At 44.0% G+C, this 26,618-nt stretch overlaps 1 protein-coding gene across 1 annotated transcript in view; it reads left to right on the plus strand.

Annotated features, from left to right (window-relative positions):
* Positions 1-1,235: 1,235 nt before the first annotated feature.
* The window catches only part of WIF1 (Wnt inhibitory factor 1), a 69,845-nt gene continuing 44,462 nt past the window's right edge, over positions 1,236-26,618 (plus strand). Inside the window, exons 1-2 of the mRNA XM_083179671.1 lie at positions 1,236-1,532; positions 1,725-1,864. Of these exons, the coding sequence (XP_083035797.1) occupies positions 1,391-1,532; positions 1,725-1,864 (282 nt within the window). The 5' untranslated portion in view covers positions 1,236-1,390. The remainder of the gene's footprint in view (positions 1,533-1,724; positions 1,865-26,618) is intronic.

The following is a 26,618-nucleotide window of genomic DNA, read 5'->3' on the forward strand; positions in this document are numbered from 1 at the left end:
GCGTGGAGTTGAATTTATATAGTGTGGCGAGCCCGAAGCTTGGCGAGCGCAGCGAGCCCTGTAAGGGGACACGTAATACGTCTGAAGCAATTTGGTTGCATGCGATGCGATTGACCCGATTTTTGCGACCCGATTGCATACAATTAAAATCGGTGGCGCCGTGCTAGGAAACAAGTACCGAAAAATATATGATTATAAAAGGAATGATCACTCTGCATCATTGAATACAATTACTCAAGTAGGCATTGCTAGAACTGTATACAGCGAGGCTCTACAGCAGGGGTGGTGAACCTCAGGCCCGGGGGCCGTATGCGGCCCCCGTAGCCAGTCTGAGTGGCCCACCCACCCACCCGGCTGCTTTGCCGGGAGTCAAGAAAGGGGAATTCTCATGAGAGGTTGGTAGTTCTCGCAAGATTCCTCTTAATCAACAGCAGCAGGAGACTCCTACTCAGCGGCAGCCGCCGGAGCGTGGGACGGCTGCAGCAGGACAATTTGTAAAAAATTTTTTTACATATGGCCCCTGAAGGATTTTTTCCCCATACAAATGGCCCTTGACACAATAAAGGTTCCCCACCCCTGCTCTACAGTAACATTGCAAACTGCATTAAACACAAAATACACATGGTGCAAAGTATGCTGGGTCAAATAAATCACAATTTTGGACCTCAGAAATGCCACCAATACAATTTTCTTTTGGTGGATTTTAGTTACATTTTTGGATAACAAGTTTTGTTATGAGTGTTTGGTAACCTTCCATGCCCCCATAGACCTTCAGCACCACGGACAGAGAATGCCTGTGAAATACTAATTAGGCAGGGTGAGCTGAGCTCGGATTCCTGTGCATCTATATAGCCACAAGGTCCAAGTTTACTTTTTAATTTCAATTGTTTTTGTCATGCCATTCAGGTACTTTAGACCTTTTGTCCATCTACTGTATATATAATTGAAATACATCCATCCATCCGTACATATAAAACTGGTCCAAAAAAGGGACCTCCATGCAATTTGCTTCATTGCTCTCTTTTCTCAGTGTCACTTTTACACTACTTTTTTTTCTCTTCAAGTTTCCCCAGCGAATACACGTATTCCTCATTCTAACACACATATTGTACAGTGATGTGGCGCCCCCTGGTGGCTATCCCTGCTCAGCAAGATGCTGCCAGTTGTAATCACCAGGCACCGCCCCCGTGTCACACACACTCTCTGACTGCTCCCTCCTTTACTACTTCATTGACTCCAATCTGCCAGGAGCCAGCCCCCTGCGTGAGATCAGAGCAGTCGGCAGCACTGCTCCGAAACACACGGGCAAAGTAAATACTATCTGTATAAGAGCCCAAGACAGAGGGAGGCGAAAAGTGGAGAGCTAAGCAGTAGCAAGTTACTGAGCAGCATGGCCCCAACAGCAATCTGCTGCTTTGTACTCCAGATTTGCAGCATTCTTTTCTGTGTATTTGCACAAGCAGAGGCTGGTGAACAACAGGAAGACAGCTTGTACATGTGGATTGATGCATACCAAGCAAGAGTGCTAATAGGTATCCACACTTTGCTTTATTACTGTGGATTCAAAAAGAAGTTAGAATTTAAGGGGTTTTGGTGCTTTAATAGTGAATCTGCAAATATTTGCATCTGTGAGCACAGCTCTGGCAAGTGTAATGCATAGAAGCAATTCATTTACCACTGAGTGCATGTACCTGTCTTTTTATCACCATGCCATTTGTTCTCAGGCTTTGAAGAAGATATTTTGATTGTTTCTGAGGGAAAAATGGCACCGTTCACTCATGATTTTAGAAAAGCCCAGCAGAGAATGCCCGCTATCCCTGTCAATATCCAGGCAATGAACTTTACCTGGCAAGCCACAGGACAGGTATGTAAGGACTAGGCTATTAATGGATGTACTAGGGTGGGAAAGTGTTTGTGTGCATATGAATAATGTATCATCGTATTCTAAATTTTATATATATATATCTATATATATATATAGATATATATACACACACACACACACACACACACACACACACACACACACACACACACACACACACACACACACACACACACACACACACACACACACACACAACACACAGAGAAGGCCCAGCACTCCCAATAACAAAACATAACTTTGTCTGGTGTTGCACCTTCAGTTGCCATATACTGTATATATATATATATATATATATATATATATATATATATATATATATATATATATAATATGTGCATGTCTATATTAAGTATCGTTTGTTGTTGAAACTTTTATAGAATTCATACTTCAATATTTTAGTAGTATAATGAAGGGATTCCTCATATATTAATGTTAATATAAAACTATTCTTGTTTTGTATAATATACTTCACACACATAAATGTGTGAGTGGGAGAGAACACAGAAGTGATTAAACCATGGATGACAATCTATGAAACTGACAAACGAATACTGTATACAGTGGAACATTGCTGGGACAGTAACACTGCAGTTAGGAATTTTGTGTAACTATTTTCATCACTTTCACTCGTTATTACTATACTCTGTACTATATGTAGCATATCTGTTACATTCTGAGAGGCAGATCCACTGGTCCACTGGTACAACTGGCAGACAGTGTGAAAAGTATTTTCTCATGACATTTATATATAATATTTATTGATAGCAATCAGAAGAAACAATTGAGTGCTCAAATGTTTAAGAACCTGTTGAAGTGGGTCATGGTGGTGGCAGAGGTCTGGCGAGGTTCGGATGTTGTGCTGCCATCCAATATTTAAGGATACTATGTCAGTCCCCTAGCAGCTGCCCCTCTCAGACAGCCAGCTGCTCAAACACAAAACTGACTGTAAATATGTCACACATAGTAACATGAAAGAGAAACAAAAATGTGTGTTTAACCTTTCTTTTAAGTTCATCCAAAACAAGACCTTAATCAAAGGGATCAGGTGACATATTGGGAAAGCAATACCCTGGGTATTATGTAATAATGACAGTCGGGCAGCAGTGCAAGGGTGAGGTATGTGTTTAGCTGCCAATCCAACATAATTAACTAAGCTTGTTCTATATATTTATCCCTCACAACTTCAATCTGGGTCTTTCATGTTTATCAAGTTTTACAGCAAAATAGAATGCATGTTAGTTGGATCAGTACATTGATTACTGCATTGTTATTCTTTTTTTATGTGAGCAGAGCAGATTTCTTAATAAGATTTATAAGTGTCTCCTTTCCAAAGTTGCATTTAATAACTTGTGCCCAGGTAACATGTAGTTGTACCTGTTCTAAGTAGGGTGTCACTGATCAGAGGAAATGTCTTGTTTCCTGAGCTCTGTTGCAGAAGTGGGCTGCCAGAATATGTTTACATTTTGCGGGCATGGCTATGTTACTTAAAGGGGTTCACATATCAGGAGTGTTCGGCTTCCAGCCTTTAATATTGAGATCCTGTTCTGTGGTATTTTGCATCTTGGTGTTGTAGACATGCCACCAGGGATCAAAGCATAATACTGCTGGGATCCCACTTCATTTAGTACAGCAAGCATGTGCATGCCATCTGTTGTATCTGATAGAAAACAGCGGTAAACGGCTCAATCTTTGGCCAAAAAAGGCTTTATTGCTCAGAGATGAGATGCAAGGCACCTTGTAAGCTACATCTGGATTCCATAGTAGTTTACAGAGTATAAATGTTCAGTACACAACCTCTGTTCCCACATCAGTGATATCATTAATGTCATGCAGATCAGTCAATTAAGCACACAGGATATGCAACAAGAGCACTGATAACATTGCTGTCATTTGTGTCATTATATAGAATTATACTATTCACGGACAATACTACCAGCAGTTCCTGTGCTCTAAAATCTAGTCCCTCGAGAATGTGTATTTTATTCATTTTAAAATACACAAAATTGCAATTGTAAGTGTTCATTATTGTAATTAAGCAAATGTATATGAGTCCACTTCAATTGTTGTGCCCTGTTTACATTTCTGTTAATACATAAAGGACAAATAAATCTGCAAAGTATTATAACAATATAATATAACACTGGTGTAAGCAACTACTAGTGGATGGCTGTGTATTGTAAATTATTTGATACAGTAAAATTGTATAATAGAATCAAGTAAATACTATTTTTTTCAATTCAAGCTATATTTATTCATTTGCCTTTATTATTGAAAGCAAACCTCAGCTGAACATCACATAAATCAAAGAACATTTGTATTCATATACAGTAGTATAATTGTAAGTCCTACACTGTTGGTCACTTATAAATATGGGTGCACAGGTTAATATAAGCGAACCATACTGTAACCCATAGCAACCTATAAGAGATATGCTTTCACTATCTGAACTGCGTTTGAGCAAACTGGATGTATAAAGAGATGTAAGAGGTAACGAACTCCTCACATCAGTTTGTACTACTCATTTGGGAGACAATGCTTCTTTCACTGTGCAACCCTCAGTCTGCAACTTCCAGCTTGCTCTCATAGGAGTACATTTTCTACGATGGGAGTTCTATTGAAGATAAGATGTTGCTATGGCCAACCAATTACAATCTATTGTTTTTTAGAAGTTGCTAAATTAATAAGTAGAATCTGTTTGGTTGCTGTGGGCAACATCCTATATTCAATAGAACTGCCATTTAAGTAAAATGAACCCACAGAGTTTGGACCTCATATCATAATTACATGAGAGGCAGGTCACTGCTTCTAACATTATCAAAATACTAATTTCTTCTGTCGTGATATGACCATTCGGATGATTTGGTGGCAGGTTGTTTTTTCCATGCCCTGTTTAAAATGGAGAGAAAAGGTGGAGTGAAAAACAGAATTAGGGGTGTATATACTAAGCCTTGGAGAGGGGATTGGTTTGAAATCCCTGCGGTAGGAATCCCGGCGGTCAAAATCCCGACGCCGGAATCCCAACCACCGAAATCCCGACAAGGAGGGACATGGATCGCCCCCCCCCCCCTTGCGGGCTCGGTGCTCTCGCCAAGCAGCGGGCCCGGTGCCTCGCTACGCACGGCACACTAATTTATTCTCCATCTGTGGGTGTCATGGACACCCACAGAGGGACAAAGTGCCGGGATTTCGGCGGTCGGGATTTCGGCTGCCGGGATTCCATCGTCGGGATTTCCACCACCGGGATTCCGACCGCCGGGATTTCAACTGCATCCCCTGGAAGGAAATAAACTACCAATTAACCATCTCCTTACTGTCATTTATCAAACACAGCCTGTACATGACAGTTAAGAGCTTATGGTCAGATACTTTGGTGGAAATCTAACTCTGCACATTACACTGCAAAACCAGTTTGATTTTGAAGTGTAAATGATTGCCGCTTTAAAAAAACTATAGAATCCTTAACAAATCTCTCACTTTCTGAATCTCTCATCCTATTAATTTCACCCTTTGGCCCTGATTCTGGTACACCTGTAAACGCAGACTTACGCTTTAATGGACAAAACCATGGCCCTTATTCTGATCGGTGCGGCCGGAGCCGATTATGCGGCCAGGACCGTGCGTGCGAAACCCCGCCTTCCATACGGATCGCCAACTCCGTCCGTATGCGGTAAGAAGCTGTCCGAACGGACCGCACGTGTATTTTTCACGGAATACGCCTCCTCCATCTAAGGGAACCTCCCCCATCATTCGATGGTCGCAGACCATCGAATGCAGGACCGTGTGCTCCACCAGCACCCGCAACCTCAGACCACACGGACATTTTTCCGTGCAAAAGCAGGGATCTGGGCGGGCAGCTGACATCCGGCGATGTCATATGTCCGCCCCCTACACGTGCGTCACGGCCGCATTACCATACGTACGCCCAGCGTTTTCATGGGAACTCCCATGAAACGCGGGGCGTATGCATATGGTAATGAGCCCAAATAGCCATTCACGCCCCTCTCCACCCCCTGTTCGGAGTGTTCACATTTCATGCGGGATTTGGCCGTACGCCCCGCTCGCACATGCGCAGAGACGCCTCTGCACATGCGCAGACACAAAACATCGGCGGCCCGAACGCACGCGGATATATCCGCACCGATCAGAATAAGGGCCCATGTGCACTGCAGGTGTGGCAGATGTAAGGCTGTGTACACATGAGGCGATTATGTCTATTATCGTGGGCAATATGGTCGCTGAGCGACCATATTGCCCGCGATGGGAATGTGCCACCGGCGATATATCCCCCCTTGTGTATGGGGCTTAACATGTGCAGAGTTAGATTTGTACTTCAAACTGAAACCAATATTGCAGACAGGTGAACAAGCCCTTAGGAGAGGTGAAACGCGCGTTCATGGTTGGTGGTATGTTTTTCACTGATGGGAACTGATACGGAATTAGGAGAAGGTAGACACTTTCTTTTTACTGATGGCTAAGTATCTAACTTGGAATAATGTCATGCTATACCTTGTTAAATAATGTGTATTTGTAATTTATCAGTTAACATAGAAGTATAGAGGACAATATTAAACCCCAAGTAGAATCATTTAAAGAGACAGGGCACCAATTGACACCTATAGAGAATTTACCAATTTATGTGTTACACTATATAATATTAAGATTACTGTCTCTTACCCTTCTATTTAAGGGACTCTTATTGCTGCCACTCCAAAAAGCAACCCCCTGTGCTGGGCGACCATCAGGGGCGCAATTGGATGTTGGCATACAACAGCAGATCCCTCTACTCTTTTTTCACTCACTCTACCGTGACCCCCATTATTGCTGTACCCATACCCAGATCCATTCACTGTCCTTGTGACACACGGCGGTGTTTAGGGACAGCAGGGGAAACCTGTAGGTGAGCCTATTTTTTCATCTATTTAAGCCATACTACCTAACCTGTGTAGTAAGATATCTCCACTATGAAGTCAAAATGAATTAATACAGTATTCCATCGGTGATCACGACATATCTACTTAAAATTTTGCCAATTTCTTTTTAAATTTCACTAAATACAAAAGTTTTTTTTATTATTCTGTTTATCTATTATATCACTTGCACATCAAATTCACCTGGGATTAATTAATGCCTCACAGGGTTCTTTGGAAATCCTAAAACATCTGAGAACATTGAACATCCCAGCTGATACACTCACTTATTTTTGATCATTATATATGCGGGTTTTTTTCACATTATTGTGGTTCAGTTTGTCTGAAAGTATCTTATGTGATACTACCCCCTTAAAACATCATCCAACTTGGTACAACTTTTTTAATGTATATTTAATAAAAATGTAAATATTTTTTTTTAGAAAGAATCATTACAAATAAGAAGTGCCCAAACAAAGAGAGTCATCTTTTGTCTTGGTTTCGTTCATACTTATATTGCAGTGTCAAAATAAAGTAGACATTATTTACCCTGCACAGAGACAAAATAACACCAAAATGTAACTCTCTCTGCACATGTTACATCTGCCCCATCTGCAGTGCACATGGTTTTGTCCATTAGAGAGAGAATTTGCCTTTATCTCCACTTTTTCTGTTTCCAAGGCTTACTACATAGATCCCTGAATACAATAAGGCACCCTGGTCTCACCTTAAAGCACTTTGGGCCTAATTTTGAGTCACACAACCTAATTCTGCAAAATGTGCATGTGCTGCAGCAAGTATATGCCACTTTGTGTATCTGTCACAGACCTTTCTCTCTATGTGGGAAATGTGTGTTATTGTGTTGCAGTTGGGTGGATGCATCGAAGAGAACCATCACATGGCAATGTCATGAGCATGTAGCAAGAGTTGCATCCTAATCCGAGTCATACATATCGCAAGGTGATTCCTTTGTCAGATGGATCTCTTGCACTCACCATTGGGTACAGTAGGTGTAACTGCGGCCACTAGTTTGGAAAGCTGCACTTGTGAATGGAAAACAGTGTGGCAGCACTTTTCATACGCATGAAGATGCACATATGCTGTAGGACCTTATTCAGATACATTCGCTCCCCTGCACATTCGCACAGGGGAGCGATGGTCAGCAACTGCGCATGTGCATAAAGTTTTATGCACATGTGCAGCCGCTTTGTGCGAGCAGTTGTGGGGTATTGCTCTTTCGCCAGCTCGTTCGCACCTAGCAGTGCGCACAGGGGGTGTGGGGCGGCAGCGAGGGGAAGCACCCATGAAATTCACACGCTGGTGTGGGGGGTGGGCTGCGTATGTCAGCTGCCTGTCCTCTTTCCAGACAGGTAAACCACATATCTAAGACACCAGAGAGGTGTCTTAAGGTGGCCACACATCAGAAAGATATTGTACCCAATCATACAATCTCAATTGATTGTAACATGGATTGTATGCAGATTGTGTGCACATTGTGTGTCCAAAAACCACCAAGGACTGCCGGGGAATTGAAGGGAAATTGGACACAATCATGAGCACAATCGATCTTAAGATCGATCTTTCTGATGTATGGCCAGCATTAGATCTTAGAACGCTTTCAAAATCATTAGATGGACATCCATTCGCACATGTGCAGGAAAATCGGCGTGTGGGGGGGCTCATAGTTGACATGCAAAGTTGCAAATTTCGCAGCTTTGCGTGCCAACCAGAATAACCCCGACAATCAAATATCATACTGTTAGCAAAATATACATGAAGAGGTGCATGAAACTCCGGACCAGGCCCTTTATCTCCTTAGGAATACCCACTGCCTTTTTTTAAAATTGGTGGAAATATTCTTTAAACCTGTATTATTATTTTTTTATTATTATTATTATTATTATTATTATTATTTGATGGCCTGAGACTCCAAACAGTCAAGACATGCTGTACATGAATCTTAAAGTCTTTATTATCTGTGCACAAAGTGAAATAGAACATTATGTAGTAGTTAAAGTAGTCCCATATACTGGTCGCTCATGATCTGCACATGACTCCCAGGACACTACTAGAGGTAACAGAGCTACTAGCAACAATATCCAGCTCTGCTCTCACAGTAGACAAATGCAGAAAGATTGCATTCACTAAGTTATACTCCGGCCTTCAAGGGACAAATAATGAAACATTTAAAAAACCCTCTAAATAAACAGGGGAATACATGTTCAGATATATTCTATGGTGTTGTTTCAATTAGCTGTGAGTCAGCTCACCCATATTGCTCCTCTTAAAAATAGCTCAAATGTGCAGATGTTTGTGTGCAGCCCCATAGGGCATGTACTGAAATCTGCGAGTCTGGGGCGAGTTGGGCTGATGTATCACGCATACTATTCTGCTCCATTACAGCAGTACATCACCTTGTTCCCTCATGATGCAAACCCATAGAAGTGCATTAACTATTTGAATTAATCAGTGTAGTGTGTGCTTGTAATTTGCATTCTGCTCTGGAAACTATGCACTGCACTGTAAACTATGAGCCTGATTCTGGTTCACTCACAAAAGCAAATTCCCCGTAATGGACAAAACCATGGGCTTTATTCAGATCTGATCGCAGTACAAATTTGTTCTCAAAATGGGCAAAACCATGTGCACTGCAGGTGGGGCAGATGTAACATATGCAGAGAGAGTTAGATTTGGGTGAGTTATTTTGTTTCTGTGTAGGGTAAATACTGCCTGAATTATTTTTACACTGCAATTTAGATTTTAGTTTCAACACACCCCACCCAAATCTAACTCTCTCTGCACATGTTACATCTGCCCCACCTGCAGTGCAGCATGGTTTTGCCAATTTTGAGAACAAATTTGTATTGCGATCAGATTTGAATAAGGCCCCATGTGCACTGCAGGGGGGCAGATGTAACATGTGCATCGATAGTTACATTTGGGTGTTATTTTGATTCTGTGCAGAGTAAATACTGACTGCTTTATTTTTACACTGCAAGATATATATCAGTTTGAAGTAAAAAAAAATCCCACCAAATCTAACTCTCTCTGCACATCAGCTAAATCAGCCCCGCCTGCAGTGCTCATGGTTTTGTCCATTAGAGAAATAATTTGCTTTTGCGAGTGAACCAGAATCAGGCCCTATATGCTGTCGTATCAGACTAATCCTAATGCAGTCATGTACATACTGTCATACCATATTACCTCTCATTTATTGTTCAATTACTGTATGCCATATAGTTGTAATTGTCAGTGTAAGCTGATGGTGCTTGTAATTGTCAGTGTAAGCTGATGGTGCTTTCAATATGGGCACTTTTATTTCAATCTGCTGCTGGTCACGATGTGGTATTAACCAGCAAACAAACAAGTGTGAAGAGTTTGGAAGACACTAGTGAGCAGTAGAATAATTGTACAATAAAACTATTGCATGATAGACATCCAAACTGGTGTAGAGTATTTTAGATACTGGTGGATACTAGTGGATTTTAGAAGTTTCATCGTAGATGTGTCTCATGAGTACGATATGAATGGAAAAATTACTGAAATAGAGCTAAAGATTGTTATACAGTGTTATGTAATAAAGATACGCAAGATCACTACAGAGCTCAGTAATCCTAGGATCCAGAAATGCTGTAGTTAAGATGAATTAACAGTAAAGTATCTTAATGCAGTCACGTCAAGACATGTATTCAACTCATTTTAAAGGCAAGCAGCTCCTTTGTTGATTAGCTGGTTACCCTGCCAATGTTCTAGGGAAATGGGGGTGGACCCGCACAGCCAAAATACATTTTAAATTATGTAGTATAATTTTTTATGTTGTGTGGAGGCGATGCAGGAGGGGTACAAAGTCCCGTTGTGCCGGAATCCGACGGTGCCGTGGGGTAAACGCTAGGTGGCTGGACACGTGTTTCGCCTATGGGGGGCTTCTTCATGCAGTGCAAAAAAACACTTTTGCAATAAACATCATTGATGAAATGTATTTATTATGCTTCTGTATGAATAATTGAAAGGTCTGTAAGCCAATTGACCTCGAAATTTTTTGCAATATAAAAGCTTTATTAGCACTTGGACCCCTGGTTCCATATGAACAGAAAATGTGAGTCCGAACTTCACGTAATGAGTCCCAAAACCCGGAAGGTATGAGGGGATTTGTGGGGCAGAGGGAGGCTCAGTCAAAAACCGTGAGCCTCTCACTGAGGGCCTTATTCTAGTTCACTCTTTCTGACAAAATCCTTCTTAGATGGACAAAACCATGTGCACTGCAGGTGGGGCAGATGTAACTTGTGCAGAGAGAATTAGATTTGGGTGGGGTTTTACTTCAAAGTGAGATCTATATTGCAGTGTAAAAATAAAGCAGTCAGTATTTACCCTGCACAGAAACAAAATAACTCACCCAAATGAATTCTCTCTGCACATTTTACATCTTCCCCCCTGCAGTGCACATGGTTTTGTCCATCTAAGAAGGATTTTGTCAGAAAGAGAGAACTAGAATAAGGCCCTGAATGCGGGATGGTAGGCAAGTCTGAACTGGGGATTACGTGAATTTATAGGTGTGTCACAGGGTTATGGAATAATAATAGTGGCTCAATGTGACTTTAGAGATTCCTACAGCATTCATCCTCTGTGCTCTGTACACACAGTTGTTATTTGAAATGAAATAAGGCAACATAAGCAGAGGCTTATTGGCAACAAAAGTCCCAAGAAATGTCCTGGTGGACTGGGGCATCTGTGGTAGAGGATGACAGATTGGTGTCATGGGTGTATTAGAGGGTATATGGTGTCAGGCTTGCAAAGTGGGTGTGTAAGGGAGCCACTTTTTGGAAATTTTTCCAGTGACACTTTAATTTCCGAATCCACGTATGACGCCAGGGAAGGGTATTGTAGTGGAATTAGCATAAAGACGCAAACAAAACTGCATCAAAACACACAAGGACTGCTGCAACTGTGTCCAACTCAGGCCCTATGAGGAGGTACTCTGCCCCTTCAACAGAACCCACCTCCATCAGGGCTGCTTACAGCTTTCATCCCAATCCACCTCTAACCATAAATCACTATGAAAATGTTGATTTTCACCTACACACCTTTACAATCCACAAAATTCATCTGTCTAAAATATCTGTGAAAAAGAAACAAAATGTGTCATTGCTGGAAAATCATGGGCAAAAGTATTAAACTGAACGGTCCAATACTATACCATCGCATATGATGAATTTTAGTAATCTCATAAAACCTTCACATACAACCAGTTTTCTTTCAATAAAATGTAGTCACCAGTGCATACAAATCTCTCATGAGTGGATATTGGATCTAAAGAGCTGTCCGAAGTTTGTATACAGTAGGTGTGTATGTACAGTAGCTTAATTGAATTTGTCAAGTCCATCTCACTAGGTGGACAAATAGAAGAGCAATGGCTAACTACAACTGAAATGGTCTTTCTTTAATGGTATACCCCAGAGGTTCCCAATCTTTTTTGATTCACGGCACCCTAGAGAATCAGAATTTTTTTCACGGCACCCCTAGGTCCCAAAAAAATTTATTAGATTGGGTTTATATGCGATTCTTAGTGGCAGTTATGTGGTAAAGGGCAGTATTTGCTTCTGTTTGTACACATTCTATGATTGGCAGCCACCAGCACTGGTTTTGCTCATAAATAATTAACCATTAATAATTTGAGTTGGTCCTAGACCACCAAGCCGCGGCACCCCTGCTTGTGTCCCGAGGCACCCCAGGGAGCCACGGCACACAGTTTGGGAACCACTGGTGTACCCAATTATAAGAAAGTGTGAATATCAAGTCAGAAGTTAATAATATTTGATTATGCCAATCCATTAGCTTGGCCATATTTGACCCTTTTAGAAAATATCTGGTACTGAAATGTTTAACTGGGCAGACTTGAAGTTGGCTGGGCAACCTGCATGCACTTAGTACACTGGTGATCCATAGAGCTTTTCATAACAGCTAATTTTTACACATAATTTAGAGGACATGTAAGGTTTTCAGTAACACTTCACAGTCACAGTATTTACCAGTGATAAGAATGCAGATGTTCATTGGGAAAATGTAGTTATAAGGAAAAAACTGACAGAACAAAATAAGTGACCTCATACCCTCAGTCATACATAAGATTGACATTACACAAACATCTCCCTTTTTTAATATACTTTAAGCAGGCATGGCCAAAGTCAGGCCCGGGGGCCAATTGCGCCGGGCCCCGTGCTGTTATTTCAAGAGGCCCGCAGCCTCCAACTGGAAGCAGTCAGAGCATCAGATGTGGGAAGCACAGGACACTAAAGGTGGGGCCCCGGCGAGCGTGCCTTTACCTTGCTGTCTGCTGCAGTGAGGAGGTGCCGGCCCCCACAGTCAGATGCAGTGGCGTCACTAGGGTTGGTGTCACCCGGTGTAGGAACTCATGGTGGCACCCCTCCCCCCCCACCCCCCCACCCCCCGCCAACTTTCAGGAAGACGGAGAGTGGATGCTTGTGCGCGCCGGAGGCGTGCCAAAAAATTGGGGATGTGTCCTATGAGAAGGGGGCGTGGTCTATACCATGATTGTATTGTGTACCTGCAGATTGCAAATTTTAGCGAACTATACCCATTACACATGACGTAATGCCAATTACACATAATGCTGCACACGTGATGCCATTTACACATTACGCCCCACACCGCAATGCTAATTACACGATACACCGCACTCTGTGATGCTAATTACACATTATGCCGCATACCTTTATACTTATTACACCCCACACTGTGATGGCAATTACCCAATGCTCCCCACACCGTAATGCCCCATACAATGATGCCCATTACACCGCACAATGTGATGTCCATTAAACATATGCCCCCACAGTGCCAGATACACAAATGCCCCCACAGTGCCAGAGACACATAAGCCCCCACAGTGCCAGATATTCCCCCACAGTGCCAAATACACATATGCCCCCACAGTTCCAGATATGCCCCCACAGTGCCAGAAACACATATGCCCCACAGTGCCAGAATTTCCCACCAGCAACTCACCATTGTTGCTGTCTCCATCTGCTGCTGCTGGGTAGGGGGGGTACATGCCCCTCCTGCCCACACCCCAGTCCGGTGTCCCCCTGGCCTGCTGTCCTGTCTCCTTGCAGCCACCACGCCGCTTCAGAGGGGAGGGGAGCGCTCATCGCAGGGTGCATATCTCCTTCCCCCTCACTGTGTCTATGAGTCTTTCCCTGTCAGCCAATTATATCTTGCTCTGATCCCGCAGCCAATCAGGAGCCGGCCTGCAAGCTCTGATTGGCTGACGGCCCAGACATGGACAGACTCATAGACATAATGAAGGGGAAGGACTAGGACAGTGGTCTCCAACCTTTTTTGGGACGGGAGCTAATCGCAACAAAATAAACCGCCTGAAGAGCTACTAAATTAAATTTTTTTTAAAAATCTGCATAATATCAGAAAAAATACACATTATACCACACACTGCAATGCCCCAGACACAATATGCCACACACTGCAATGTCCAATATGTCACAAACATACCTCCCAACAACGGAGGCAGAGAAGAGACATCTGCGCGTGCCGAAGGGTTCAACTACCACCGTGGAACTCCTGCAAAGCTACATCCCCCATTTTTTCCGCTATGAGGGCTCTCTAAGAGCTGTAGCCACATGGGGTGCGGCCATGGAAAATGGAGGTGTGATACACATATGCCCCCAATAGTGCAGTGCCAGATACACATGACCCCAAAAGTGCAGTCCGTGATGCCCATTATACCTATGCCGCATACTGTGATGTCCATTATAAATATGATCCGCACCGTGATGCTCCATTATACATATGCCCCACACCTGGATGCTCATTATACATATGCCACACACATGATGCCCATTATACATATGCCACACACATGATGTCCACTATACATATGCCCCACAACGTGATGCTCCATTATACATATGCCGCACACCGTGATGCCCATTATACATATGACGCACACTGTGATGCCCATTATACATATGACACACACCGTGATGCCCCATTATACATATGACACATACCGTGATGCCCCATTATACATATGCCACATATCGTGATGCCATATTACACATATGCCCCACACCTTGATGCCCATTACACATATGCCCCACACCTTGATGCCCATCATACATATGCCCCACACATGATGCCCATTATACATATGTCCATTATACATATGCCCCACAATGTGAAGCTCCATTATACAAACGTCCCACAGCGTGGCGCTCCATTAAACATATGCCACACACATTATACATATGCCACACACCGTGATGCTCCATTAAACATATGCCACACACATGATGCCCATTATACATATGCCCCACAGCGTGATGCTCCATTAAACATATGTTACACACACATGATGCCCATTATACATATGCCCCACACCTTGATGCTCCTTATTAAAGATCATCAAGGTGTGGGGCATATGTATAATGGGCATCATGTGTGTGGCATATGTTTAATGACTCATTAAACTTTAATGAGTCATTAAACATATGCCACACACATGATGCCCATTATACATCAGTAGGTATGCAGGCTGGAGTCAGACACAGTTTTAAAATGAAACATCGATTACCAGATGCAGGGAGATGATTGGGTGGAGCAGCGGGTTGACGGCATGTCATGAGGGAAGGAGGGAGGAATAAAGCGCGATTTCTAGCGCTGGGGAAGGCAAGTCTCTGCTGTGTACTGTTCCTCACTTGGCGGCAGGAGGTCAGATAGTGACCTCCTGCCGCTCCGCCAACGGGAAGCGCTTCATCGCTTGGCGGCAGGAGGTCACTATCTGACCTCCTGCCGCCAAGCGAGGAACCGCTACACAGCGGCAGCCCGGCAGGAGGTAAAGTAAGTGCCAAGCTACCACTGAGCGAACCCGGGACTAGGAAATATGCGCCCCGTACTGAGCGCTCTACTCCCCTCCCCTCTGAAGCGGCGGATAGTGAGGGGAAGGAGAGATGCCAAATGCACTCTTCTCTCTCACCTCTGCATAAAAGCGGCAGCGGGTGTGGCAGCACGGCTGATGTTGGTGTCACCCCACTAACTGGTGACACCCGATGCGGGCCGCACCCCCGCACCTGCCTAGTGACACCACTGGTCAGATGTGTTTTTTATCCTACACCTGCTGCTGCAATCGTATATCACCCTACTCCACAATCACAGTGACAGCAGTGTTTGGGGAGGGGGGCAGCAAAGGGGAAGCTTTCTCCCGTAACATGCAGAGCAGAGGAGGGCAGCAGCGGGAGCCCAATCATCTCCTGTCCTTGCAGTGCCTACTTTGCCTCTCCTTCCTCTTGCTCACACAAGGGGCTGGGAAACATACAGTGAATGGAGGCAGTGATGGCCATTCAGAGAAGGGGGAGCAGGGGCAGGCTGCGGGACATACAGTGAATGGGGGCAGAGTGGGGTACATAGTGAATGGGGGTCATACAGTGAAGGAGGGTCAGGCTTGGGGACATACAATGAATGGAGGCACTGATGGACATTAAGAGAAGGGGGCAGGCTGGGGGACAGAGTGAATGGGTGCAGAGTGGGGAACATACAGTAAATGGCGGACATACAGTGAAGGAGGGGCTGGCTGGGAGACATACAGTGAATGGGGGCAGGCTGGGGGACATAGAGTGAATGGGGCAGGCTGGGAGACATACAGTGAATGGGGGCAGGCTGGGGGACATAGAGTGAATGGGGGCAGAGTGGGGTACCATTCTGCTGTGATTAATGATTCAAAGAATGTCAGGCTGAATGGTCGGCCCCCACACATGTACACTTCACCAAATCTGGCCCTCATCGCAAAAAGTTTGGACACCCCTGGCTTAAAGTATAACATAACTAACAATGCTAACAATAATGTCCTTCATTAGATGTTTTTTTTTTTTAAATATAAATCAAGTCTGTCAGGCGGCCGAGACTGAAGCCCACTACGAATATGGGAAGCGGTCATCTATTAGAATGAACTTAGGTCTACAGTCATTAGGTCGACCCCACTAGGTCGACTGGCAGGAAGGTCGACCTGACTTAAGGTCGACATGGGCCAAGGTCGACATGACTTAAGGTCGAATTTGCATAAAGGTCGACATGAGGAAGGTCGACTGGTCATAAGGTCGACATGGGTTTTTCACTGTTTTTTGAGCCGACATGTGCCGACAGGCGGTATTTCATGCCCTACCATCCACTAGGGCGTGGTGGGAGAATAAAATAGTGTGCCGAGCGCAGCGAGGCACCGTGCCCGAAGCATTGCGAGCGAAGCGAGCGATGCGAGGGTCCGATTCTCATTACCAACTGTGTCCATGTCGACTGTGTCGACATTCGGATAAAAAAACAGTGAAAAACCCATGTCGACCTTATGACCAGTCGACCTTCCTCATGTCGACCTTTATGCAAATTCGACCTTAAGTCATGTCGACCTTGGCCCATGTCGACCTTAAGTCAGGTCGACCTTCCTGCCAGTCGACCTAGTGGGGTCGACCTAATGACTGTAGACCTAAGTTCATTCTGACAGATGTACCGATTCCACGAATATAGATAGGTTTAGACGGAGTTGAATTTTGTTTGGCCGGAGTCCTTAGAACTCTAGCGGGTGATAATGATTTGTCATCTGGTATACGGTATGCAGTCATAAGATCTACAGTAGAAAAAGGTATAGGAAACTGCGCTTTTTGTGGAAGGATTCATTTACACACAACAATTAATAAAAATATATAAACATTTATTTTGGTATTAGACCATAATTAATGACATACATAAAATATAAATAAGAACAGGTGATCTTTAGCTTTGAATTTGCAATTGCAAGGTGATCATGTGACGCCTAAGAGGTCATGTGATCGGAGAGAGAGTTATACATCTATTCTTAAATTATGTCTGTCTTCTATATAATGTCTGGCTTCTATATATTATATTGTATAAATGATTTTTTTTTACTTTTTAAAATGGTAATGTTAAGAGAATTGTTCAGAGGAAAATTATGATTACTGTATTTACTTAATATTGATCTAACAGCAAACAGCTGCAACAATCAGGGGCCATGTTTGCGTACAGGTATAAATATGGAGATCTGACTAGGGGAAAGACACCTTTGAAAAGCTGAGGACCCCTCAGCGAAACGCATCAGTCACCAGACATCAGACACCATTCTCCTTATCTCTGGTGTGGAATACAAACATATTTGGACCCTTAACCTGGACCTTACATCCACTGTGGACCTACACTGCCAACAAACAAGTCCTCTGCAGCTGTTACCACTGCATGGGACATCAGAGATTTGGTAAGAATTCTCCAGTTTTTTTAAAGCGGCAATCATTTACACTCCAAAATCAAACTGGTTTTGCAGTGTAAATGATTGACGCTTTAAAAAAACAAGAATTCTTACCAAATCTCTCACATTCTGAATATATCATCCTATTATATTTCACCCTTAGCGTGTCAGGCTTTGCCACAATGACTATATTGCTAATCCAGTCGTTTGGTTCAGTCACAGGTGCGATATGCCCATCTACTTCATACTGATCAAGTAAAGCTTTCACTCTCGGCAAGAGGGCTATAGGCACATTGCGTGGAGCACATTGGAATGGTGGAACACTTGGATCAAGTTTAAAATGTTGTTCTCCAGGAGCAGACTTCACTGGTCCCACATCATTATAGGAATATATTATTTGCTCTTTCCTCAATGGTCCAGACAAATAATGTTCCATCTTATTTAGCTCAGCAGGAATAGTAAATTACATCAACCCCAAGCGCTCACATGTGGAACCCGACATTAATGGCTTCTGATTGGCCTCCACAATTTCATAAGTAAGCATGTGGGTACGTCCATTAACAACACATTCTGTTCTGAACCGTCCCAATGATCTCATCAGCTCTCCAGAATACAGCTTCAGTTTAGTATCACTTGGCAGTAATAGAAGCATACCTCCCAACTTTTAGATATGCTGAAGAGGGACACAGGCACGCTCCCCGAATTAGGGGGCGTGGCTTGCCATGGGAAGGGCATGGCCTATAATCGCATCATCCTGCGAGGCCATGCCCCTGTGTTACGCTGTGGGGGCATGGCCCAGAGGCTCCGTTCGCCTCTAGTCAAGCCCCCAGACCCTCTGGCCGCGTGGATAGATGCTCTGTGCATGCACACAGTGTATATTTACCGCTTACCAGCAACTAACGGGGGACTCCCAACTGTCCCCCCTGCCGTGGGACACTGCCAGCTGCGGGAGGGAAGCCGAAAACCAGGACGTTCCCGCGGTTATTGGGACGGTTGGGAGGTATGCGGAAGTCTAGTAGCCAATTTCATCTTATTCCAGACTCATAACATCACATGTTGCCCCTGAGTCTAACTGACATGGTTGCCTCTTGTTATTAATAGTCAGATGTGCAAACCACTTCTGGCCTGCTGATCTTACAGTCCCAATGCATTCTGTTGTGTAAATGCCCTCAGCACTCGGTGTCTCAGCTCCAGGTGTGTCTTCTACTGTGTGCACTCTCCCTGCTTTATTCCAGCGCTTGCTTGACAGACACAGTGATTGGTGACACCACATGAGCTGCAAGTTTTCCCAAATGCTGGACACTGCTCTTTCCCTTGCCTGTGCCTATTACCACAGTATTTACAGGCTGTGTGTCTGGCTGCTGGTGAGCTCTGCTGCTGAATTTTGTATCCTTTGGGGTATCCAGTACATTACTCTTGCCGTGCTGTTGTCTGTCGCAGCATTTACCGTGTTTCCCTGATAATAAGAAAAAAACACCATAGGGCTTATTTTCGGGGTAGGGCTTATTTTAATTAACATTGACACCATACCCCGTCCTGCTTTTACAGACGCCATGCCCCCAGTCCTGCTTTTATAGACACCATTCCCCCAGTCCTGCTCCTCTCCTAATTTCTTTCCAGTTTTTCAGGCTTTCCTCTAGGGCTTATTTTCGGTATAGGGCTTATTTTGGACTAGTTTCCAAAAACAAGGGTAGGGCTTATTTTCGGGGTAGGGCTTATTATCGGGGAAACACGGTACATTATCAGTCTGTCTGTACGTTGCCCTGATTCTCTGGTCTGCTGTGTGACCCATTTCAATAGCTGCTGACAGCTCCAAATTCCACTCTCTTAAGAGACAGTGACGTGTGTTCTCACAGTTTATGCCCAATACTAATTTGTCTCGTAAAAGCTCATCTATTAATGTGCCATAACAAACTTTTTAATGTATTCACCTTCCTCTTGCTTACTGCAGCCAAAAAAAATACCTTTCATAAATCACGTTTTTTGCAGGCTTATAGAGCATACACGCGGTAAGATATGCACTATTTTTCTTTTCGATTTTGTTTATAGAAGCAAAATCGAATAGAAATTCAAATGGGCATCGAATGGTGGGGGGTTCTATCAGCAGCAGCTTTGATGTCCCACGGGTGGCAGGGGGTGCTCTATCTTCCACTCAACATGTAGGACCTGGAGCAGTAACTTCTGCTAATTACTCCTTTACTGCACAGGTGGTGGGAGGGAGAACACTAACGTGTGGAAGGGGGCACCGAGCCTAATGAAGGGTCCCTTGTAAAGGACTTCCAGGGAGGTAGGGGGGGTTTTATACGCAGGGGAGGGTTGGATAATGGAAGTGCAGCTTGTTTGACTGCAGATATAGCCATTATCTGGAAATAGATTTCTTAGCCTTCAATAGTATAAAACCTAGAGTCCCAACTTTCAGGAGGTGCTGGGAACTTGGGGATCCGAGATCAGGAGCCAGAGCAATCCATTGACAAAAATATAAAACTGTACACCAGACGTTTGGAGCTGGAGCAGGGACCGGCTGCTGGAAGGCTGATATCTCTGGTTCTGAGCATGATAGAGACAAGCTGCTAGTGTCGACAGAAAGGGGAAAGTCTCAGCTTTTGGCACATACTCTCAGAAAAGTTAGACAGAACCTAAGAAATCTGACTGGGAAATGCAACTAACAGGTCCGATGTGGACTGCTGTTTTGAAGTTGGATATCTCCAGTTCCCCAGGGCCGATTTTCAAAATTCTGGTATCCCTGGAAAAAGGGGACCCTCGGCTATCTGTACACCTGGGGCCCCTGGGCAAGTGCCCATTAAGCCCATATGAAAAGACAGCCCTGGGTATACTGCTTGTAGATGCCATGTTGCTGAGCTCCCACTCCAGATAAGGCAGATGATTCAATCCACTTGATATCTATGCAGTCCTTATCTTTGTCTTGTCTCTGCATGTTTTCTCATAACCCTGAGCTGCTGCACCTCCAATAATCATTTAATAATCATAGTCATTTATGGGCTCAGGATCTTCTGACACCATGTTTCAGATGTATTAAATGAAGACAGACACTGCATGCTAGTTCCAGGTAGCCATGTTGTAAAAGGACAGTTATAACTAAGAAACCACACCCCCAACCCGCATGGCAACACTAGGGCCCTTATTCTGATCGGTGCGGATATTCCCGCATTCTTACGGTGCGGTCCGCACGCCACGGTGTTCTGCCGCGTGCGGCCATCGTCCGTAGAAACGCCCACGGGTCCTCCGCATTCGGACGGACTCACTCTTTAAGAACAGGGCGTGTTTACGGACGACATACAAACCATGCGTGTGCGGGAGAAACACTCAGATTCTGCACGGTATTACAGAGTATTACAGAGTATGCTCGGGAATACCGCATCCGAACGGGAGCCAAGCGGTGCTACCGCACGTAAGCGGAGTATTTACGCCAAACAACCCACTATTATGTATCTTCTGCAAGACATCACATGACCCACTTATTCAAATACCTATCCTCATAAAAAACTTCTTATTTGGATTTGGAATCAATTAGATGCCAATATATCCTTACAAGCATGCCTAACACATGCATTAACCCTTACAGCAATTGAAGTGCAATGGTTTCAATTAAAGCACTGACAAGCGTCCTATTAGTGAGTAATGCGTAAAGGAGTCGATTCTATTGGGTTCAGGTGTTAATGCTTGTAGTCATTAGGCGTACGTTCGCCTACCGCATGAACGAGTGGTGTCCGCTAAGCAATAGTACACTTGTGGACACCGCACATTTCTGCCCTTTTTGATCGCGTGCATTCGGAGTGCTATCCGAATGTACGCCCCCCAACATAAGTGTACTCCCCCGTATCCGCCCATGTTTCCGCCCCGTTTTGCCCACTTTGAAACTACGCCCATGTGTCATTCCGCATGACGCCCATAATACGCCCATATTTCCCGACTGATTGCGGGGAACAGTTTTGGACGGGATTTGGCCGAACTGGTACGGAGTCAAGGCGTGGCACATGCGCGTTGCGTTCTCCACGCATGCGCAGACGCCGAAAACACGCGATCCGAAAGTATGCGGTAAAGTCCGCGTCAATCAGAAAAAGGGCCTAGGTGTGGCCAAATACATAAGAATGACATTACAATAACAATGATTTTGCATAAGAGTAAATGTGCCTATACACCTACAGATTTATTGTCAGATCTGGCTGGTTGGAACAAAAACCTGGTAGTATCTGAATGACAGTTTGTCAGTTTTCCAGCATTTCCAAGCAAATAGTCAACTGTCATTTGCTCTCATCCTTAACCAGGTTTTGTTCCAACCAGCCAGATCTGACAACAAATCTGTAGGTGCATGGCCACCTTAACACACACAATCTTTCCTCAGGAGTGCAGTTAATAAGGCCCAGGCTGGGTATGTTCCCTAGGTTGCATAGGGAGAAGGAAGTCAGTGGGGATACCAGACTTGGAGCTGCCTCAGCAATGATCCTAAAGTGCAGAGAATTATGTACACATTGTACGATTTTGCCTGCGATTCGATCCTGATTCGATTGGTAGGCAAAATGCCTTTGATTTGACTATATAGTACAGATCGGTACTATGTAGTCTTGCCTGACAAGACTATGGGGGTTATTCTAGTCCATTCTTTCTGACAAAATCCTTCTTAGATGGACAAAACCATGTGCACTGCGGGTGGGGCAGATGTAACTTGTGCAGAGAGAATTCGATTTGGGTGGGGTTTTTCTTCAAAGTGAGATCTATATTGAAGTGTAAAATCATGCAGTCAGTATTTTCCCTGCACAGAAACAAAATAACTCACCCAAATCTAATTCTCTCTGCACATGTTACATCTGCCCCCCTGCAGTGCACATGGTTTTGTCCATCTAAGAAGGATTACGTCAGAAAGAATGAACTAGAATAAACCCCTATATTTCTATTCAATTTACAATACACGGCGCCCATTGGGATCAAATCTGCATCGAATGTAGAAAAACCATTCAATGCCCATCCTCCATGTGGATTGTAGCAGTGTAGACAAAATCTCCACCAATCTGTCCCCACCGTCTGTCGAATGTGTCAGCGCATGCGCCGGGTACACATAGCAAGACGAGGTAACCGCCGCATGCGCAGTAGTTAGCAGCAGGGGGGAGCGCACGCCCGTTATGGGAGCAAGCATCGGGTGGGGATAATGCACTCCCATAACGAATACATCAGCAATAATACATTGGGGCGAACTGCGGGGCCGCTTCACCATGAAAAAGTGGTGAAGCGAAACTTGTTTCATAAAGAACGTTAGGGACATGTTAATAAATCTACCCCACAGTGACAATTGCTAAGAAAACTCTCCTTGGACACTGGATCTCCAAAACAGCACCGTCTCTCTCTGATGTCAAACGTTACCGTTAAAGACTCTATACCTAGACAGACATACCACATTAACAGATTTAGAAAAAGGTGGTAAATAATTGTATACTTAGTGTGGTTCATATATAGATACGTTGATTACTGATATGCAAATGCAATTTTTTAAACATTGGACAAGACAGATTGGTGGACTTATGGATGTGTGGATATGGAACTCAGTGAATAATTTGATTATGCTCTACTTATACTGTTTCCTTTATTGCTAAGTTTGCTTCATTTTTATATTATTATTGCCTCACTGCCAACTATTTCTGTATGTTAAGTTTATGATGACAGCCCTGTACGCTAGTTATATATATACGTGTAGTGTTGGCCTATCACCGCTGGAATAGGACCATTTACGTAAGATTACTTTTCCCCTTCCCTTCCCCCTCTCACCATCATGATTTATCCTTTTAAATATTGTTTTACTATTTTTCAAAATAACCAGAGAGATATGATATATTTATTGTTGATTTGATGCAAATTTGTCATATGATTATACAAATTCCATCTCATGCTACTGTATATTCTATGGCTGACGTATTCTGCATTGTAAGATTGCTAAATCTGCATTGTAAGATTTTAAATATCTCTTTCTCTCTGGAAAAAGCTAGGGATGTGCACCGGCCACTTTTCGGGTTTTGGGTTCTGATTACCTTGAGGTTTTGGGTTCTAATGGGTTTTGGCAAAACACCTCCTAAGTGTTTTGTGTTTGGATTTTTGGGGTTTTGGGTTCTGATTTTTTTTTTTTTTTGCTCCTACACTATATTAACCTCAATAACATTCATTTCCACTCATTTCCAGTCTATTCTGAGCACCTCACACCTCACAATATTGTTTTTAGGGCAAAAGGTTGCACAGAGGTAGCTAGATAACTATGTTAAGCCACACGAGTGTGCGGCACAAACACGTGGCTCATGTAAGAGTGGCACTGCAGTGGCAGACAGGATGGCAGTTTAAAAAACTAGGCCCCAAAAAGACCCCTATCTGGCTTGATCGTGCACTGTTTACCATGTGCAGCCAAGGAGCAGTGGGCATTTCGCGCAGCACAAAGTTTGTCTGCAAGTGTGTAACTGTTTCGATCAGTTTAACATCCAACAAGACCCCTATCTGGCTTGATTGTGCACTGTTTACACAGTGCAGCCAAGGAGCAGTTGGTGCAGCAATCAATTACTCTCATTAGTGGAATGCAATCAGTTGTATGCATTGAAAAGACAAGTCCCTCATACGAATGACTCTCAGCAGTGGGCACCAGACCAGACAGGTAGATGAGGCAGTACTAGGCACCACACGGTAGATACTGCAATACTAGGCACAAGACAGGTAGATTAGGCAGTACTAGGTACCAGACGGTAGATACGGCAGTACTAGGCAGTGGGCACCAGACCAGACAGGTAGATATGGCAATATTAGGCAGTGGGCCCCAGACCAGACCAGACGGTAGATACGCCAGTATTAGGCAGTGAGCCCCAAAACAGACGGTAGATACGGCAGTATTAGGCAGTGGGCCCCAAAACAGACGGTAGATACGCAAGTATTAGGCAGTGGGCCCCAGACCAGACAGGTAGGTACGGCAGTATTAGGAAGTGAGCCCCAGACCACACAGGTAGATACGGCAGTATTAGGTAGTGAGCCCCAGACCAGACGGTAGATACGGCAGTATTAGGCAGTGAGCCCCAGACCAGACAGGTAGACACGGCAGTATTAGGCAAAGAGCCCCAGACCAGACAGGTAGATATGGCAGTATTAGGCAGTGGACCCCAGACCAGACAGGTAGATATGGCAGTATTAGGCAGTGAGCCCCAGACCAGACAGGTAGATACGCCAGTATTAGGCAGTGAGCCCCAGACCAGATAGGTAGATACGGCAGTATTAGGAAGTGAGCCCCAGACCACACAGGTAGATACGGCAGTATTAGGCAGTGAGCCCCAGACCAGACGGTAGATACGGCAGTATTAGGCAGTGAGCCCCAGACCAGACAGGTAGACACGGCAGTATTAGGCAGTGAGCCCCAGACCAGACGGTAGTTACGGCAGTATTAGGCAAAGAGCCCCAGACCAGACAGGTAGATATGGCAGTATTAGGCAGTGGACCCCAGACCAGACAGGTAGATTCGGCAGTATTAGGCAGTGAGCCCCAGACCAGACAGGTAGATACGCCAGTATTAGGCAGTGAGCCCCAGACCAGACGGTAGATATGGCAGTACTAGGCACCAGACAGGTAGATAAGACAGTACTAGGCACAAGACAGGTAGATATGTCAGCAATACTAGTATTGTGCACCAGCAGAATTTATAATAATTCATTTTATTATTAGGTACTGCTTGGCAGTGGCACACGTCAGTGCACAAGCAGCATGGAATTCTTTTTTACAGTCCCACACAGCACAAGTATTATTTTTTTTATTAAATTAGATATAGCAGCCTAGTATGTACTTGTACTACTAGGTAGGTACACTTAGGCAGTAACACTGCCAGTGGCAACAGTGGACTGAGTAAATAATACTGGCAACCTCTATTCACAGTAGTCAGTGCAGGCAGGCAGCACCAGTGGACTATATATAATTCAAGTAATTATTAATAATATAGCAGCCTAGTAGGTAGAGAAAATAAACTACTAGGTACTAGGTAGGTAGGCAGGCAGGCAGTAGCACTGCCAGTGGTCACCACAAAAGGTAGTTATTATATTACACACCACCAGTAGCTTTATGCAGTGCACCAGCAGAATTTATATAATAATTAATTTTATATTAGGTACTGCTTGGCAGTGGCACTCAGTGGCACACGTCAGTGCACCAGCAGCATGGAATTATTTTTTACAGTTCCACACAGCACAAGTATTATTTTTTTATTAAATTAGATATAGCAGTATGTACTAGGTAGGTACACTAGGTAGGCAGTAGCACTGCCAGTGGCAACAGGGGACTGAGTAACTAAATAATACTGGCAGATTCAGTGCAGGCAGCACCAGTGGACTATATATATAATATAATTAATTATTAATATGTAATATAATATTACAGGCACAGCACAGCACCAGAGGTAGGCACCAGCACAGAGGAGTCAGTAGTACTACAGGTACACAGTTAGACTGTTCTCCTAAGCAGAGAGGAGAACAGAGTACACAGCAGCACTGAGGGAGACAGCCCCAGCGAATATATTAAC

This window comes from Crinia signifera, chromosome 4 (genome assembly GCF_055691185.1).
Source record: "Crinia signifera chromosome 4, ASM5569118v1, whole genome shotgun sequence".
NCBI classification, from domain to species: Eukaryota; Metazoa; Chordata; class Amphibia; order Anura; family Myobatrachidae; genus Crinia; species Crinia signifera.